The sequence below is a fragment of the Salvelinus namaycush genome, chromosome 36 (genome assembly GCF_016432855.1).
Source record: "Salvelinus namaycush isolate Seneca chromosome 36, SaNama_1.0, whole genome shotgun sequence".
Taxonomy (NCBI): Eukaryota; Metazoa; Chordata; class Actinopteri; order Salmoniformes; family Salmonidae; genus Salvelinus; species Salvelinus namaycush.
In genome coordinates, this window is record NC_052342.1 from 14,840,392 (window position 1) to 14,860,667 (window position 20,276).

At 44.8% G+C, this 20,276-nt stretch overlaps 1 protein-coding gene across 1 annotated transcript; it reads left to right on the forward strand.

Annotated features, from left to right (window-relative positions):
- Nucleotides 1–473: 473 nt before the first annotated feature.
- cldn7a (claudin 7a) lies at nucleotides 474–10,638 on the forward strand. The gene is made up of 4 exons (XM_038975463.1): nucleotides 474–696; nucleotides 8,346–8,510; nucleotides 9,627–9,711; nucleotides 10,464–10,638. The coding sequence occupies exons 1-4, from the start codon at nucleotides 474–476 to the stop codon at nucleotides 10,636–10,638; spliced, it is 648 nt and encodes a 215-aa protein (XP_038831391.1).
- The last annotated feature ends 9,638 nt before the right edge of the window (nucleotides 10,639–20,276 follow it).

Consider the following 20,276-nt stretch of genomic DNA (forward strand, 5'->3'; position numbering starts at 1 on the left):
AAATGTGGGGGTGATTTTTTTCAACGGATAAGGCCTGGGAACACCTGTCAGCTAAGCAACGCTGGCATTCTGAAACTGAACAAATAGTTACCGTCAGCCCGGTAGGAACTGTACAGTTGTTTTACAGTACCGACTTGCTCGAGAAACAATTGTAGCTTCCCTGGAATGAAGAAGTAGCAAGGCCAATGGGCGTGACCTAACGGTAAGGGCCCTGGGAGGAGGGGATGCGAGAAGAGACCTCTCACGCATCACCGGGCACCGACTGGACACACACACCCCCTCGCGGGCCCTCATGCAGAATTTAAATCCCCCTTCCCGCAAGCTCAGTACTACAGTATTCAAGGTGCGGCTTGAGCTATAACAGGTGGAAAGGAGATCAAGAACCACAACAATATTGTGTTTACTAAAGCCAACAGAAACGTATTTATTTAGTCATTTAAAAAATAATCGATAAAATAATTTTATTTTTAAAGATGGCAAACTCGGGAATTCAACTTTTAGGATTCGCCCTTTCACTCGTCGGTGTCATTGCACTTATCGTGGGGACCATTCTTCCACAGTGGAAGATGTCTGCGTACATAGGAGACAACATCATAACGGCGGTTGCCATGTACCAAGGACTATGGATGTCATGCGCTTTTCAGAGCACAGGGCAGCTCCAATGTAAAATCTACGACTCGATCCTGCAGCTAGACGGTGAGTATAAATAAACAAAATATTTATTTGTCCGTTATATTTCTATGACGGTATGCGCGTCCGGTGCGCACCTCACGCACTGTGAATTACGCATGCATATACCCCTGTAGGCTATCTTATTATCAAAGGAGGAATGTCATGAGTATGGTGACTTGTTTCGGGAAAGTCTCATGTTGTACCAGTAAATGGAATCGATTGACGGGAGATACAGGTGAGCAGACACCTGAGACTGAGGTCCCCACCCATTTTCCTATGGAGCAGCTCTTGTTCAATGGAGCACATTGGTGTCACTGATAAAGGTGTCGCCTCGGGACTGTTAGTCATTTAATTGCCCCTCTCATGGTTATCATTTAGTAGCACCTTTTGTATTATTATACAGTGGGATACTGTTAACTCCTTTCCAGGTGCCACACTCACTGACACTTCAATCACTCTGGATTTTACTCTTGAAAAATCAATTAGAAACGTATCTGACATTTACTCTTATCAGAACCCCTTGTACACCTGGAGTTCTCATTCCTGTTACTGTTCCCGGCAACCTCTCCCCACCTCCCAACCCATTTTCCCCTCCCCTCTCTGCTGTATATTCTCAAACGGCTGCGCCAGTCCACCCCCAAGGTGGTAAGGCCCCGACTGGCATGCCCCCTGCCCATTCATCACCCACTATACCCTGGCATAGAAAGGTGGCACAGGGAGGGTGCTGACTGGGGCTCCAGATGCCAGAGACGTCCTGGTCCTAACTAACTAAATAACTAACTAACTAACTAACGGTAAACAACCAAAAGAGTAGCCATTGGAACAGCAACACAGTAACCTGTGCAGGAATTTTACGCCCTTCCCCTCCCTCTTCCTCCCACCTCGGTTTGCCCCAGACCCTTAGGGCACCATGATGAAGAGAACCTGGGTGTAATTTGGTATAACTCCCCATCTATTCTTCTTGGTTTCTCATGTCATACTGGTTGGTGAGAGGGATTTCATTGAACAGAGATGCCTGTTCAGATTTAGAACACTTAGAGATCCAGTTTTTACTGCTTGTAACTGCTGACAGTGAGCAGGTTTAGGGGTTCTAGGAATGGTACAGGGGGGGAGTCAGGGTGGTACCGTGGGGTACAGGGGGGTCAGGGTGGTACCGTGGGGTACAGGGGGGTCAGGGTGGCACCGTGGGGTACAGGGGGGTCAGGGTGGCACCGTGGGGTATAGGGGGGTCAGGGTGGCACCGTGGGGTACAGGGGGGTCAGGGTGGTAACGTGGGGTACAGGGGGGGAGTCAGGGTGGTACCGTGGGGTACAGGGGGGTCAGGGTGGCACCGTGGGGTACAGGGGGGGAGTCAGGGTGGTACCGTGGGGTACAGGGGGGTCAGGGTGGCACCGTGGGGTACAGGGGGGTCAGGGTGGTAATGTGGGGTACAGGGTGAGAAGTCAGGGTGGTACCGTGGGGTACAGGGGGGTGAGGGTGGTAACGTGGGGTACAGGGGGGTCAGGGTGGTAACGTGGGGTACAGGGGGGTCAGGGTGGTACCGTGGGGTACAGGGGGGTCAGGGTGGCACCGTGGGGTACAGGGGGGTCAGGGTGGTAATGTGGGGTACAGGGGGGTCAGGGTGGCACCGTGGGGTACAGGGGGGTCAGGGTGGTAATGTGGGGTACAGGGTGGGAAGTCAGGGTGGTACCGTGGGGTACAGGGGGGTGAGGGTGGTAACGTGGGGTACAGGGGGGTCAGGGTGGTAACGTGGGGTACAGGGGGGTTAGGGTGGCACCGTGGAGTACAGGGGGGTGAGGGTGGTAATGTAGGGTACAGGGCCCAGGGTGGTAACGTGGGGTGCAGGGGGGTTAGGGTGATATTCCATGGTATCCCCAATTTGCATGCCTGGCATGCCCTCATTGTGTTTAGAATATAGCAGAAGAGGAATTTTTCTTCCTTCCTTCCTCTCTCCTCCTCCTCCATCCCTCCATCCATCCATCCATCCCTCCCTCCCTCCCTCCCTCCCTCCCTCCCTCCCTCCCTTTCTCCCTTTCTCAGGGTTGGAGTTTTTTTTGTGACCTCAGGAATGGCCTGAACTGGCACAGACAGTTTGGGGTGGCCTCTGCTTCGCCCTCGCTGTCAGTTTTATGAGATGGGGTGACAGATTAGGGGGTCCTGACAGTAGCTTTCAATCCCCCCTCCCCTAAACAACAGCAGACTGTGTGATCATGCTCTCCACAGCCGATGTAAGACCTTTAATCAAATTAAAATCCAATTGTATTTGTCACATGCTGCCAAATACAACAGGTGTAGATCTTACAGTGAAATGCTTACTTAAAGCCCTTAAAACTTTTCTAGGGTAGGGGGCAGCATTCGGAATTTTGGATGAAATGCATGCCCAAATTAAACTGCCTGCTTCTCGGGCCCAGAAGATTTGATATGAATATGGTAGATTTGGATAGAAAACACTCTAAAGTTTCCAAAACTGTTAAAATAGTGTCTATGAGTATAACAGAACTGATTTGGCAGGCGAAAACCTGAGAAAAATCCATTCAGGAAGTAGTTTTTTTTGTTGGTTTTGTAGTTTTCTATTCAATGCCATTACAGTATCCATTGACTTAGGACTCAAATGGCAGTTTCTATGCCTTCCACTAGACGTCAACAGTCTTTAGAAATTGTTTCAGGCTTCTTTCTGAAAAATGAGGAAGTAAGAGCAGTCTGAATGAGTGGACCCTAAAGTGTCACAGAGCTTTTTCATGCGCGAGACCGAGAGAGTGCCTTTCTTGTTTACCTTTGACGTTATTGTCCGGTTGAAATATTATCGATTATTTAGGCTAAAAACAACCTGAGGATTGAATATAAACATCGTTTGACATGTTTCTATGAACTTTACGGATACAATTATGATTTTTTTGTCTTCCTGTTTTGACTGCGTTTGAGCCTGTGGATTACTGAAGAAAACGCGCAAACAAAACTGAGGTTTTTGGATATAAAGAGACTTTATCGAACAAAAGGAACATTTATTGAGTAAATGAATGTCTTTTTATTTTTTTTATACCCCCTTTTTCTCCCCAATTTCGTGGTATCCAATTGTTAGTAATTACTATCTTGTCTCATCGCTACAACTCCCATACCGGCTCGGGAGAGACAAAGGTCGAAAGCCATGCAACCTCTGAAACACAACCCAACCAAGCCACACTGCTTCTTAACACAGGAAGCCAGCCGCACCAACGTGTCAGAGGAAACACCGTGCACCGGGCGACCTTGGTTAGCGCACACTGCGCCCGGCCCGCCACAGGAGTCGCTGGTGCGCGATGGGACAAGGATATCCCTACCGGCCAAACCCTCCTTAACCCAGATGACGCTAGCCCAATTGTGCGTCGCCCCACGGACCTCCCGGTCACGGCCGGCTGCGACAGAGCCTGGGCGCTAACCCAGAATCTCTGGTGGCACAGCTAGCGCTGCGATGCAGTGCCCTAGACCACTGCGCCACCCGGGAGGCCTGAGAAAATGAATGTCTGCTGAGTGCAACCATATGAAGATCATCAAAGGTAAGGGATTCATTTTATCTCTATTTCTGACTTGTGTAACTCTTCTACTTGGCTGGTTACTGTTTGTAATGATTTGTGTAGTGGGCTATGTTCTCAACTAATCGTAAGGTATGCTTTCGCCGTAAAGCATTTTTATAATCTGGCACCGTGGTTGGATTCACAAGAAGTTCATCTTTAAACCTATGTAAAATATGTTTTGTTTTCTGAATTTTTATAATGAGTATTTCTGTATTTGAATTTGGCGTCCAGCAGTTTCACTGGCTGTTGAAGAGGTGGGACGCTAACGTCTCACGTACCCAAGAGAGGTTTTAACCAACTATGCAGTTTTAAGAAAATACCCACCCAAAAAATAAAAATAATAATAAGAGAGAAGAAAAACGAATCATTAAAGAGCAGCAGTAAATAACAATAGCGGGGTTATATACAGGGGGTACCGGTTCAGAGTGAATGTGTCAATGTGCGGGGACACATTGTCGAGGTAGTTGAGGTAATTATGTACATGCAGGTAGGGTTATTAAAGTGGCTATGCATAGATTTACATTTACATTTACATTTAAGTCATTTAGCAGACGCTCTTATCCAGAGCGACTTACAAATTGGTGCATTCACCTTATGATATCCAGTGGAACAGCCACTTTACAATAGTGCATCTAAATCTTTTAAGGGGGGGGGGGGGGGGGGGGTTAGAAGGATTACTTTATCCTATCCTAGGTATTCCTTAAAGAGGTGGGGTTTCAGGTGTCTCCGGAAGGTGGTGATTGACTCCGCTGTCCTGGCGTCGTGAGGGAGTTTGTTCCACCATTGGGGTGCCAGAGCAGCGAACAGTTTTGACTGGGCTGAGCGGGAACTGTACTTCCTCAGAGGTAGGGAGGCGAGCAGGCCAGAGGTGGATGAACGCAGTGCCCTTGTTTGGGTGTAGGGCCTGATCAGAGCCTGAAGGTACGGAGGTGCTCCCCTCACAGCTCCGTAAGCAAGCACCATGGTCTTGTAGCGGATGCGAGCTTCAACTGGAAGCCAGTGGAGAGAGCGGAGGAGCGGGGTGACGTGAGAGAACTTGGGAAGGTTGAACACCAGACGGGCTGCGGCGTTCTGGATGAGTTGTAGGGGTTTAATGGCACAGGCAGGGAGCCCAGCCAACAGCGAGTTGCAGTAATCCAGACGGGAGATGACAAGTGCCTGGATTAGGACCTGCGCCGCTTCCTGTGTGAGGCAGGGTCGTACTCTGCGGATGTTGTAGAGCATGAACCTACAGGAACGGGCCACCGCCGTTCCGGTAACCGATAACAAAGAGAAGCAGCAGCGTGGGGGGGTGCAAATAGTCTGGGTAGCCATTTGATTAGCTGTTCAGGAGTCTTATGGCTTGGGGGTAGAAGCTGTGTAGAAGCGTCTAGGACCTAGAGTTGGCGCTCCGGTACCGCTTGCAGAGCGGTAGCAGAGAGAACAATCTATGACTGGGTGGCTGGAGTCTTTGACCATTTTTAGGGCCTTCCTCTGACACTGCCTGGTTCACAGGTCCTGGATGGCAGAAAGCTTGGCCCCGGTGATGTACTGGGCCGTACGCACTACCCTCTGTAGTGCCTTGCGGTCGGGGGCCGAGCAGTTGCCATACAAGGAAGTGATGTAACCCGTCAGGATGCTCTCGATGGTGCAGCTGTAAAGATATAGGAGGACCCATGCCCATAAAGTCTCTTTATATCTGAGGACCCATGCCAAATCTTTTCAGTCTCCTGAGGGGGAAAAGGTTTTGTCGTGCCCTCTTCACGCCTGTCTTTGTGTGCTTGGACCATGTTAGTTTGTTGGTGATGTGGACGCCAAGCTTTCAACCTGCTCCACTACAGCCCCGTCAATGAGAATGGTGGCGTGCTCAGTCCTCCTTTTCCTGTAGTCCACAATCATCTCCTTTGTCTTGATCACGTTGAGGGAGAGGTTGTTGTCCTTGCACCACACGGTCAGGACTCACCTCCCTATAGGCTGTCTCAGCAAACGTAATGATGGTGTTGGAGTTGTGCCTGCCGTGCAGTCATGAGTGAACAGGGATACAGGAGGGGACTGAGCATGCACCCTGAGGGGCCCCCGTGTTGAGGATCAGCGTGGCGGGTGTGTTGTTACCTACCCTTACCACCTGGGGGCGGCCCGTCAGGAAGTCCAGGATCCAGTTGCAGAGGGAGGTGTTTAGTCCCATGGTCTTTAGTTTAGTGATGAGCTTTGAGGGCACTATGGTGTTGAACGCTGAGCTGTAGTCAATGAATAGCATTCTCACGTAGGTGTTCCTTTTGACCAGGTGTGAAAGGGCAGTGTGGAGTGCAATAGAGATTGCATCATCTGTGGATTTGTTGGTGCGGTATGCAAATTGGATTGGGTCTAGGGTTTCTGGGATAATGTAATCCCTTAGTATTCTTTGTTTTCTTTATTATTTTAGTTAGGTCAGGGTGTGACATGGGGAATGTATGTGTTTTTGGATTGTCTAGGGGTTTGTATGTTAAATGGGTCAGAGTCTTGTCTAGGTGTTTGTATGTCTATGGCTGCCTAGATTGGTTCTCAATTAGAGGCAGCTGTGGTTCATTGTCTCTGATTGAGAGCCATATTTAAGGCAGCCATAGGCATTGGGTTTTGTGGGTAATTGTCTATGTAGAACGTTTGTAGCTTTTGTATTGCACTTACGTTTGTAGCTTCACGGTCGTTTGTTGTTTTGTTTCGTTTTGTTATAAGTGTTCGTTTCGTGTTTCACTCGTCTCAAATAAAAGAGATGTATTTTTCACACGCTGCGCCTTGGTCCACTCATTATCCTCAAGACGATCGTGACACCTGCACATTTACTCTGTACCGGTACCTCCTGAATGTAGCTCCGGCTATTGTTATTTTACTGCTGCTCTTTAATTATTTGCTATTTTTATCTCTTACTTTTTGGGGGGGGTATTTTCTTAACTGCATTTATTTATTTTTATTTCACTAGGCAAGTCAGTTAAGAACAAATTCTTATTTACAATGACGGCCTAGCAAAAGGCAAAAGGCCTCCTCCGGGGAAGTGGGCTGGGATTAAAAATACAAAATAAATCAAATATAAATATAGGACAAAACACACATCATGACAAGAGAGACAACACAACACTACATAAAGAGAGACAACACAACACTACATAAAGAGAGACAACACAACACTACATAAAGAGAGACAACACAACACTACATAAAGAGAGACCTAAGACAACATAATAGCAAGGCAGAAACACATGACAACACAGCATGGCAGTAACACAACATAACAACATCATGGTAGCAACACAACATAACAACAACATGGTAGTAACACAACATAACAACAACATGGTAGCAACACATGACAACACAGCATGGTAGCAACACAACATAACAACAACATGGTAGCAACACAACATGGCAACAACATGGTAGCAACACATGACAACACAGCATGGTAGCAACACAACATAACAACAACATGGTAGTAACACAACATAACAACAACATGGTAGCAACACATGACAACACAGCATGGTAGTAACACAACATGACAACAACATGGTAGCAACACATGACAACACAGCATGGTAGTAACACAACATAACAACATGGTAGCAACACATGACAACACAGCATGGTAGCAACACAACATAACAACAACATGGTAGCAACACAACATGACAACAACATGGTAGCAACACATGACAACACAGCATGGTAGTAACACAACATAACAACAACATGGTAGCAACACATGACAACACAGCATGGTAGCAACACAACATAACAACAACATGGTAGCAACACAACATGGTAGCAGCCCAAAACATGGTACAAACATTGTTGGTTAAGGGCTTGTAAGTAAGCATTTCACAGTAAGGTCTACACTTGCTGTATTCGGTGCATGTGACAAATAAAATTTGATTTGGAAGAGAGAGAGAGAGAGAGAGCGATAGAGGGGTAGAGAGACTTGCTGATCTTTTATTTTAATTTTACATTCTGCAATATATCCCACAAGTCTATAAATTAAAGCTAGCTATAACTGTGCCACACCTCTCTCTCCCTCTTTCTCTCACTATCTTGCTACTCCTTTCCCTCCTCTCCCTTTCCTGCTCTCTCTCCTCTCCCTGGTGTGTGTATGTGTGTGCGTGTGTTTCTCAGGCGCTCTCCAGGCCACCCGTGCCCTGATAATTGTTGGCATCATCGTATCCATCGCTGGGCTGGGCGTGGCCACCATGGGCATGAAGTGTACCACCTGCGGAGGAAACAGAAAAGTGTGGAAGTCTCGCACCGCCATGACTGGAGGCATCATCCTACTGGTTGGAGGTGAGAGAGAGAGAGGGAGAGAGGGAGGGAGGGAGAGAGGGAGAGAGAGAGAGATAGGCTATAGAGAGAGAGGCTATAGAGAGAGAGAGGCTATAGAGAGAGAGGCTATAGAGAGATAGGGATAGAGATAGAGAGAGAGATAGAGAGAGAAGCTATGTTAAAGGGGCTATAGAGAGCGATCAGAATAATCACCACAAACATTATCTTTTCTTCGGGTCCAGAGTTTTCCTTACATGGTCAAATGACTTGGTCATGAAAATCTCAGGGCCCTACTTTTTTTTAACATTCTTTCTAAGCTGGTCTGAGATCTGTGCTTATTATGTCACTTGGTCATTCTGGTCCCTAACAGGGGCTATATAGAGAGATCGAGAGAATCATCACAGGCATATACTGTATTTTTATTTATGTGTAGGCACTTCTTATTTAACATTACATGAAAAGATCTGTGTTAGAGGTCACTTGGTCATTCTGGTCCAGCGTCTGAGATCTTAGAGACTACTGTATGTAGGAGGTTTGACCCTCTATCTGGCCACCAGCTGCTCTCCCACTCATCTAAGCCTGACGAAGACCTTCGGTTCGAAACTTGCACAATACAAGTCACAATCATCTGCCCAGGTTCCCCTGGAGGTCACATAGGGAGAGAATGGGGCGTTTTTACTGACTCTGTGGCTATTACTCTGACACTATTCCCTATTTAGTGCATTACTTTTGACTAGGGCCTATAGAGATCTGGTCAAAAGTAGTGCACTATATAGGGAATAGTGTGCCATTTGGGATGCTGGTTGTTACTGTTATATAAGAGGTCATTATTAACTGTCATCAGACAATGGCAGTAAAATCTAATGGTTAGGGTCTGTTATTCACAAAGTGTCTCAGAATAGAAGTGCTGATCTAGGATCAGTTCTTTATTTTAGATTATAATTAATGGACAGGGGGGACTAGATCTTAGCTCATTTGAAGACTCTTATAGGTCAATGGCAGTAAACAGCTAATGACTGGAATTCAATAGCTAGCCTCCCATTGACTTCTTGAGTGTTTGGCTCCCCTCTCTCAAATACGTCTTTATGATGTCTCGATGTACTGATCTGTCTGTATCTGTTTGATCTTCTCATTCAGCTCTGTGTGCATTAGTGGCCTGCTCGTGGTTCGCTCACAATCTCATCCGGGCCTTCTATAACCCATATACTCCTGTCAACACCAAGTAAGTATCCCTACAAAATGCCTGAATGTATTGGCCTTTTCCCTTCTATTGAGTGATCTTATTTAAAAAAAGGTCCAATAAGCAGAAATTGTGCCACCATTTCCTGGTTTCTAAAATTCTAATAGTTCACCAAATTTCAGTTTGTGATAAAACAAACAACCCCTAGTGTAGTGCAGGAGTAGGTAGCCATGGTCCTCGTAGAATGCCGCATCCACTTCATGTTTTTTATTTAACTGACCTGGAAGACCAGGTGTGTTGAATTTAGGCAATCACTGAACTGATAAATTAACTCAGGTTGGGCAGGTGGGGTGCCTAGTTGGGACAAAGGGTTGCCCAACCCTGGGTTAGAGAATCATTGTACCATCTGAACCACTATGAAATATATTTTCAATAACCAAAAATATTGTATTTTCAGATGTTTGAATCTGATGTACAAAAACAAAAGTAAAAGACACAAAAACGAAATGAGAAAAAAATGAACGAGAAGCATAGAAATAGCGCACATAGAAGAGATCTACCACTTCTTAGACTTGCTTTCAATGCAAATAACAGATCTATAACTATCATTTCTATGTGCAGTAATACCTTTCAAGCAAAGTTGGCTTGGTGCCGTCTTAAGTCTTTGAATATTGACTTAAAATAATGCAAGGCTGGAGAAAAAATGTGCACACCACATGACTTTCCAGGAGAATAATGTAAGAACACTGTTCTAGAACAACGTCTCACTCTTCTCTCCATTTCCCCAATAACAGGTTTGAGTTTGGGGCAGCCATCTTCATCGCCTGGGGGGGTTCTTTCCTGGACCTGCTGGGGGGAGCCATGCTGGCATCTTCCTGCCCCAGGAGTAAAAAGCCGGTGCCCAAATACCCTGTCATGAGTGGCGTGAGTGCTCGCTCACCATCCAGCAGCACCAAGGAGTACGTGTGAGCTAAATCATGCTGCCAGATTATAATGAGATTCATGAGGTTTTATAATGAGGTTTACAGATATGCCCCCCCCCCCCCCCCCCACCAGGACCGTTGTGATGTCTCTCACCCACTCCCAAAATTCCACAATTGTTTATGAGTGGGCCTCACAAATACACTATAATTGGTTATTGGATCCCCCTTATATTATGCCTTTGTGTAATATGAGAACATGCACCCTAACACACACACACACTTCTCTTATTACAGCCAAGATGCAGCATCATGGCAAACACTCACCTCCCTGTAAGAAACACTGTCTACTTAAATGAACATTTCCATTGTAATTGAAGGTAGTCAATTAAACTTGTTGTGGTGCTAAGGTCCTACTCTTGGCATACTCATGGGACAGCTATGTATGTAAAATAGGAAACGGGACTAGCGCATCACCAATACTTTTACAATGGAGTTTTCTGTAGACATGACCGTCTCCAATTGTGTTCAATGTTCAAGCCAAATGGAACTTCACACTAGTTGTGAGTGACTGTACACGCTATGGTGAATCACCGGACAATTCACTATTGCAGTCCAAAAGGTAGGGGGCTTTTCATACAGGCCTGCAATCTACTCTGTCCCATTATAAAATCTCTCAGAACAGTCATTCTCAACAGGTGCATTATTACAAGAAGTGTTTGTTTTTATTATTGTACTACATAATATACAGTGCATTCGGAAAGTATTCAGACCACTTTCCATTATCCACATGTTGTTAGGTTACAGACTTTATCTAAAATGTGTAAAATACATTTTTTCCTCATCAATCTACACACAATGTCCTATAATGGCAAAGCAAAAACAGGTTTAGAAGTTTTTGCAAATGCATTAAACATAAAAAACAGAAATACCTTATTTACATAACTATTCAGACACTGCTATGAGACTCGAAATTGAGCTCAGGTGCATCCTGTTTCCATTGATCATCCTTGAGATGTTTCTACAACTTGATTGGAGTCCACCTGTGGTAAATTCAATTGATTGCACATTTATTTATTTTATTTATTTATTTCACCTTTATTTAACCAGGTAGGCAAATTGAGAACACGTTCTCATTTACAATTGCGACCTGGCCAAGATAAAGCAAAGCAGTTCGATACATACAACAACACATAGTTACACATGGAGTAGAACAAACATACAGTCAATAATACAGTGAAAAATAAGTCTATATACAATGTGAGCAAGTGAGGTGAGATAAGGGAGGTGAAGGCAAACAAAATATATATAAAAATAAATAAAAATATAAAAAGGCCATGGTGGCGAAGTAAATACAATATAGCAAGTAAAAAAAAAACACTGGAATGGTTGGTTTGCAGTGGAAGAAAGTGCAAAGTAGAGATAGAAATAATGGGGTGCAAAGGAGCAAAAATAAATAAATGAATACAGTAGGTAAAGAGGTAGTTGTTTGGGCTAAATTATAGATGGGCTATGTACAGGTGCAGTAATCTATGAGCTGCTCTGACAGCTGGTGCTTAAAGCTAGTGAGGGAGATAAGTGTTTCCAGTTTCAGAGATTTTTGTAGTTCGTTCCAGTCATTGGCAGCAGAGAACTGGAAGGAGAGGCGGCCAAAGGAAGAATTGGTTTTGGGGGTGACCAGAGAGATATACCTGCTGGAGCGCGTGCTACAGGTAGGTGCTGCTATGGTGACCAGCGAGCTGAGATAAGGGGGGACTTTACCTAGCAGGGTCTTGTAGATGACCTGGAGCCAGTGGGTTTGGCGACGAGTATGAAGCGAGGGCCAGCCAACGAGAGTGTACAGGTCGCAGTGGTGGGTAGTGTAAGGGGCTTTGGTGACAAAACGGATGGCACTGTGATAGACTGCATCCAATTTATTGAGTAGGGTATTGGAGGCTATTTTGTAAATGACATCACCGAAGTCGAGGATTGGTAGGATGGTCAGTTTTACAAGGGTATGTTTGGCAGCATGAGTGAAGGATGCTTTGTTGCGGAATAGGAAGCCAATTCTAGATTTAACTTTGGATTGGAGATGTTTGATGTGAGTCTGGAAGGAGAGTTTACAGTCTAACCAGACACCTAGGTATTTGTAGTTGTCCACATATTCTAAGTCAAAGCCGTCTAGAGTAGTGATGTTGGACAGGCGGGCAGGTGCAGGCAGCGATCGGTTGAAGAGCATGCATTTAGTTTTACTTGTATTTAAGAGCAATTGGAGGCCACGGAAGGAGAGTTGTATGGCATTGAAGCTCGCCTGGAGGGTTGTTAACACAGTGTCAAAAGAAGGGCCAGAAGTATACAGAATAGTGTCGTCTGCGTAGAGGTGGATCAGAGACTCACCAGCAGCAAGAGCGACATCATTGATGTATACAGAGAAGAGAGTCGGTCCAAGAATTGAACCCTGTGGCACCCCCATAGAGACTGCCAGAGGCCCGGACAACAGACCCTCCGATTTGACACACTGAACTCGATCAGAGAAGTAGTTGGTGAACCAGGCGAGGCAATCATTAGAGAAACCAAGGCTGTCTAGTCTGCCGATGAGGATGTGGTGATTGACAGAGTCAAAAGCCTTGGCCAGGTCAATGAATACGGCTGCACAGTATTGTTTCCTATCGATGGCGGTTAAGATATCGTTTATGACCTTGAGCGTGGCTGAGGTGCACCCATGACCAGCTCTGAAACCAGATTGCATAGCGGAGAAGGTATGGTGGGATTCGAAATGGTCGGTAATCTGTTTGTTAACTTGGCTTTCGAAGACCTTAGAAAGGCAGGGTAGGATAGATATGGGTCTGTAGCTGTTTGGGTCAAGAGTGTCCCCCCCTTTGAAGAGGGGGATAACCGCAGCTGCTTTCCAATCTTTGGGAATCTCAGACGACACGAAAGAGAGGTTGAAAAGGCTAGTAATAGGGGTGGCAACAATTTCAGCAGATAGTTTTAGAAAGAAAGGGTCCAGATTATCTAGCCCGGCTGATTTGTAAGGGTCCAGATTTTGCAGCTCTTTCAGAACATCAGCTGACTGTATTTGGGAGAAAGAGAAATGGGGAAGGCTTGGGCGAATTGCTGTGGGGGGTGCAGTGCTGTTGACCGGGGTAGGGGTAGCCAGGTGGAAAGCATGACCAGCCGTAGAAAAATGCTTATTGAAATTCTCAATTATAGTGGATTTGTCGGTGGTGACAGTGTTTCCTATCTTCAGTGCAGTTGGAAGCTGGGAGGAGGTGTTCTTATTCTCCATGGACTTTACAGTGTCCCAGAACTTTTTTGAGTTTGTGTTGCAGGAAGCAAATTTCTGCTTGAAAAAGCTAGCCTTGGCTTTTCTAACTGCCTGTGTATATTGGTTCCTAGTTTCCCTGAAAAGTTGCATATCACGGGGGCTGTTCGATGCTAATGCAGAACGCCATAGGATGTTTTTCTGTTGGTTAAGGGCAGTCAGGTCAGGAGAGAACCAAGGGCTATATCTGTTCCTGGTTCTAAATTTCTTGAATGGGGCATGCTTATTCAAGATGGTGAGGAAGGCATTTTTAAAAAATATCCAGGCATCCTCTACTGACGGGATGAGATCAATATCCTTCCAGGATACCCCGGCCAGGTCGATTAGAAAGGCCTGCTCGCTGAAGTGTTTCAGGGAGCGTTTGACAGTGATGAGTGGAGGTCGTTTGACCGCTGACCCATTACGGATGCAGGCAATGAGGCAGTGATCGCTGAGATCTTGGTTGAAAACAGCAGAGGTGTATTTGGAGGGCAAGTTGGTTAGGATGATATCTATGAGGGTACCCGTGTTTACGGAATTGGGGTGGTACCTGGTAGGTTCATTGATAATTTGTGTGAGATTGAGGGCATCAAGCTTAGATTGTAGGATGGCTGGGGTGTTAAGCATGTTCCAATTTAGGTCGCCTAGCAGCACGAGCTCTGAAGATAGATGGGGGGCAATCAGTTCACATATGGTGTCCAGAGCACAGCTGGGGGCAGAGGGTGGTCTATAGCAGGCGGCAACGGTGAGAGACTTGTTTTTAGAGAGGTGGATTTTTAAAACACATGATTTGGAAAGGCACACACCTGTCTATATAAAGGTCCCACAGTTGACAGTGCATGTCAGAGCAAAAACCAAGCCATGACGTCGAAGGAATTGTCAGTAGAGCTCCGAGACAGGATTGTTTCGAGGCACAGAGGGAAGGGTAGCAAACAATGTCTGCAGCATTGAAGGTCCTCAAGAACACAGTGACCTCCACCATTCTTAAATGGAAGAAGTTTGGCACTACCAAAACTCTTCCTAGAGCTGGCCACCCGCCTGAGCAATCTGAGCAATCGAGGAGGTGACCAAGAACCTGCTGGTCACTATGACAGAGCTCCAGAGTTCCTCCGTGGAGATGGGAGAACCTTCCAGAAGGACAACCATCGCTGCAGCACTCCACCAATCAAGCTTTTATGGTAGAGTGGCCAGACAGAAGCCACTCCTCAGTAGAAGGCACATGACAGCCAGCTTGGAGTTTGCCAAAAGGCACCTAAAGGACTCTCAGACCATGAGAAACAAAATTCTCTGGTTTGATGAAACCAAGATTGAACTCTTTGGTCTGAATGCCAAGCGTTACGTCTGGAGGAAACCTGGCACCATCCCTACAGTGAAGCATGGTGGTGGCAGTATCATTCTGTGGGAATGTTTTTTAGTGGCAGGGACTGAGAGACTTGTCAAGATCGAGGGAAAGATGAACGGAGCAAAGTACAGAGAGATCCTTGATGAAAACCTGCCCCAGAGTGCTCAGGACCTCAGGCTGGGGTGAAGGTTCACCTTCCAACAGGACAACCTTAAGCACACAGCCAAGACATTGCAGGAGTGGCTTCGGGACAAGTCTCTGAATGTCCTTGAGTGGCCCAGTCAGAGCCCGAACTTGAACTCGATCGAACATCTCTGGAGAGACCTGAAAATAGCTGTGCAGCGACGCTCCCCATCCAACCTGACAGAGCTTGAGATGATCTGCAGAGAAGAATGGGAGAGATTCTCCAACACAGGTGTGCCAAGCTTGTAGCTTCATACCCAAGATCACTCGAGGCTGTAATTGCTGCCAAAGATGCTTCAACATAGTACTGAGTAAAGGGTCTGAATACTTATGTAAATGTGATATTTCAGTTTTCAAAATTTCTACAAACCTGTTTTTTCTTAGTCATTATGGGGTATTGTGTGTAGTTTGATGAAGGGGGAAATAACGATTTAATCCATTTTAGAATAACGCTGTAACGTAACAAAATGTGGAAACAGTCAAGGGGTCTGAATACTTTCCGAATGCACTGTACATTATCATCAAACTTGTTTTTTTAATGTGTTTTATAATTTGTTCATTATTCTGTATGAAGGCATCCTGTGTTCTGATGTCCACACTAGCGTTCTACTTAGGATGGAACAATATATTTGGAACGCATTATAGATAGTATGCTAGTGGTGTTCTTAGAATGTAGCCTGTGTTTTAAATGTAGCAGACTACGGTAGTACCATTCCTAAGTGCTAGCGTAGTCCAGTTCAGCCTTGTGTTTTTGCCTTCGGCTTTAAACAGCATAAGGAATATTTGATATTGGATCTTTGTGCTGCACATTGCGAAAGCTCAACCATACTGCCTTTGCCTGAAAAAGATGTTCAGCAGAATTTTAATGCTGGGTCCTTTTGTATTTGTTTGTTGTAAGCATATAAATGAAATTGCTAGATAGTAATAGTAACTAGGTTACTTATTTGTAATATTTCTATGGATGTAAGATTAAGATGTTCTGAAAGGTTTTTAGAAATGTTTGTTTTAATAAAATGCAGCTTTAGTTTTTTTTCTTTATCTAGCCCATTTTTTTTATTATTGAAAAGTTGACTCAGTGTTTTTTCTCATCACAATAGTTGAAATGCAATGTCTTAACTGTCAACGTCCCATTATAGAACAACTCTGGTAGTAAAATACACAACAGGACTATTATACAGCTTGTGATGTGTTTTTTGTCGTATTTGTCTCGACATGGGGGCTCGTATTTGGCTGTTTAGAAGTTTGACATAGGCTAGCGTAATTCTGGAGGATGCTTAGCAATCAAATGTTACATTAAAAAAGAAAAGCTCCTCTTTTATTTCAAATAATACATTATTATGCAAAACTCCTCCCATTTTCATGCAAATGTTCCCAATGCACATAACAATTCCATCCATTTAAGTCATGTGATAGTGAAAGCATCACAATGAGCCATGATATGAAATGCAATGTTTCACTGAAAGACGTGACCAAAGTATACAAGAAATTTACAGGCTTTGGTTAGGTCAATATTGTCCATATGACATTGAAACAGTATGTGTGTCCCAAACAGCACCATTTCCCTATATAGTGCACTACTTTTGGCCAGGGCCCATAGGTCCCATGCAAGGAATAGGGTGCCATTTGGGACTAAATCATTATTGTAATAATATTTAAACACCAAAGAAGAAAGTAGCCCTTCTGGACAGGAAAATTGTCCTGACATGTTTTGATGCTTCAATAGAATCTGTGCATAGAAATATGTAAAGTTTCATCATCACATACAATTTAACAGTCATTCCCACAAAGTGTACCATTACGCCATAATACGAAAAACAACATAACCCATATATTATATAAATTCTTTGAAAAAATGTGCTAAAAATTGTATAAACCAAAACTGTATTTTGTTGTAAATATAAATTATCATCAGTGGCCATCTTTTCCAACTGTCCCTGCATTCCAAAATAGTGATTATTCAACAGTAACCTGACACTCCACAAGGTGAAGCACAGATTTAGGTTAAGTCACAACAATTAGTAACCTAATGTTCCATCTGCACGTTACACATTAACAGGCTTCCTTCCTTCCAAGGATGATTTCCATTTGATCTTATAATTTAAAGAGTGCAACTTTTTTCAAATGTTGCCCTTCAGAAGCTTTAGAGACAAGCCACACTGTACTTTTCCAAGTACAGATATTACTGCCGTAGTGGACTAGGAGCAGAACAGGTTTCAGTACAATTCATTCACAGTATAAGAACAGCTAAATAAAGCACAATATACAAGCTTTAGATGCAAAGGTCTATAGAATCCTAGAATTCCGGCAATAGAATTGTCCTATTTGTGCCACGATGAGAGTTTCCATCTAATATGGAGGTCACTTGTAATATTGATGGATTAAGGCCAAATTGATTCAGTTGAGTTTGGCTTCGAAGAACTTCATGGTCACATGTGGTGTTTAGGAGATGGGTGAGAGGATGAGGGACACGGGACATTGTCTGTTATTATTCATGTCATCATCCACGTCCTCGTCCCCTGGGTCCACTGGAAAGCGAGCAGTAACATGAGAGTTAAGGTTTAGTAGTTGCAATCTACTCATACAGTTAGTGTTTAAGGTAGATAATATCAGAATCATATTTTCTTCTTATTTGGATAAGATAAAGTTGTAAAGTGATGGTTTTAAATGAATCTCTGATGCAAGATAACCTCTTGTTCTATACTCACAAAAAAACAGACATTATCACAAAAATACAATATGGTATATCTCGCTCTCAAAATATGTGGGTATACAGTGAGAACATATATCTTTCCACTTAAGGCTACTCACCTTTCTTAGAACGACCAATTTGTCAGAGCTTGGGCACACGGTGCCCTAGTCTCTGTGGGTTCAGTCTCTCACCATGTCGGTTCTGTGCTACCACCTGGGTGTATCCCGGGTTGAACTGACCTGTTGGACCTGACTGTCTCGGGCCATTAGGTGGAATCAAATCTAGCATCCCATACATCTCCACTCTACAGCAGGGCGCGCGCGCTCTTCTCCGTTTCGTCCACTAGATGTCCTCCTTGATTCTCTCTTCTCACGTTGCCGGGGTTTACTTCCACAATGGCATTAAACAGTGTTCTGGGATTGTTTACAAGCGAAATCACCAGAAATAGCCCGTTGACACAACCTGTGGATAGGGAAATTGTTGCCATGAAAACATGGCGAGGCTACACGGACACACCTAGTGCCCAAATGGACGACTTAAGAAGCGCAGCTGAGAGTCGCGTGTGGAGACGAATGGATTGGGTTCAGGTTCAGTCAGTCCTTATAAGCCCTTCCAAGTTAGTTTATGCTGGCTAGCTGGCAACAACAGCGGCATGGCGCTAGTTACAACTTGTGAAAGTAAGTGATGTTAATTTTGATGGGCGAGGGGAAAATAACTTTGTAGCCTATTGCTCACCATCTCCAATTTTTTCCATGCCACTTAATTTTATTTCGATTAGGATAGCATCGTACACCATAAATAACTTTTAATAGTTATAGTTATAACCAATCATATCGAGTGGTTCCCATGATGAATTGACGGCTGAAGGCAGGAGACTCCAAGGCTGGAGACTTTCTTCAGCAAAGATGGCTGACAAAAATACTAGGATGGAAGCAAATGTAAGTGATTATAACGTCATAACGAATCATGCAAAAAATGTACAGTTGACAGGAATATGGTAGTTAATGTAGAGACAAACAAGTATTCATCTTTTTTATCATAAAGTTAATTTACCAAAATTGCGATTTAGCAAGCTAGCTGACTAGCTAACATTAGCCAGCGAGCTGGCTAGCTTTGTTGGTGTTGTGACATGAGTATGACATTGTAATTCTGATTGTTTAATGTTTTAGGGACTCCTGAAACAACCAGCAAACCAGGCTGTCGTCTTGTGAAACAGTGGATGTAAAGAATCTAGCTAGCTAATGTCACGATCGTTGTTGTAAGAATCGGACCAAAATGCAGCGTAGTTTGGGTTCATCATCTTTTATTATGAGAACCGGCACAAAAACAATAAAGAGCAAAGAAACGAACGTGCAGCTTTGTCGTCCTCAAAGGCAACAATACAGAAACAAGATCCCACAACCAAAAGGTGGGAAAAAGCTGCCTAAGTATGATCCCCAATCAGAGACAACGATAGACAGCTGCCTCTGATTGGGAACCATACCAGGCCAACCTAGAAATAAAGAAACTAGAATGCCCACCCTAGTCACACCCCGACCTAACCCAAAATAGAGAATAAAGGATCTCTAAGGTCAGGGCGTGACAGTACCCCCCCCCCCCCCCCCCCCCCCAAAGGTGCGGACTCCGGCCGCAAAACCTGACTCTATAGGCGAGGGTCCGTGTGGGCATATAGCCTCGGCGGCGGCTCGACCCCGCTCCGCTCGCGGATCCGCACGCTTCGGTGGCGACTCTGGTGCGGGGATCGTCGCCTGAAGCTCCGGACCATGGATCGTAGCCGGAGACTCCGGACTGGGAACCCTCGCAGGAGGCTCTGGACTGGGAATCCTCGCAGGAGGCTCTGGACTAGGAACCCTCGCTGGAGGCTCCGGACTGGGAACCCTCGCAGGAGGCTCCGGACTAGGAACCCTCGCAGGTCGCATCCATTGATACAGAACAAAAAGACTGAGCGACTGGGCCACGTCTCTGGCAACCGAACCGATAGAACGAACGACAGGCCAGCTTGGGTAGTAACCCTAGATTTGTGTCAGGACTATATCTTGTGAAAGGATGAAATAGTATGAATACATTAATCAATATAATGTTTTTAATGAAAATATGTCAATCATTATTTGAATATGTTGGTAACCCGTTGTATAAAAGTGATAATGCCTTGAAACCAGTGTTTGGAGGATATATTGGTATGGTTTGCCG

Excerpts from the sequence above, each read along its gene's own strand:
- cldn7a (XM_038975463.1), top strand. The coding sequence starts at position 474 with ATGGCAAACTCGGGAATTCAACTTTTAGGATTCGCCCTTTCACTCGTC. Across the intron at positions 697-8,345 it reads CTCGATCCTGCAGCTAGACG|GCGCTCTCCAGGCCACCCGT; the intron begins GTGAGTATAAAT and ends TGTGTTTCTCAG. Across the intron at positions 9,712-10,463 it reads TATACTCCTGTCAACACCAA|GTTTGAGTTTGGGGCAGCCA; the intron begins GTAAGTATCCCT and ends CCCCAATAACAG.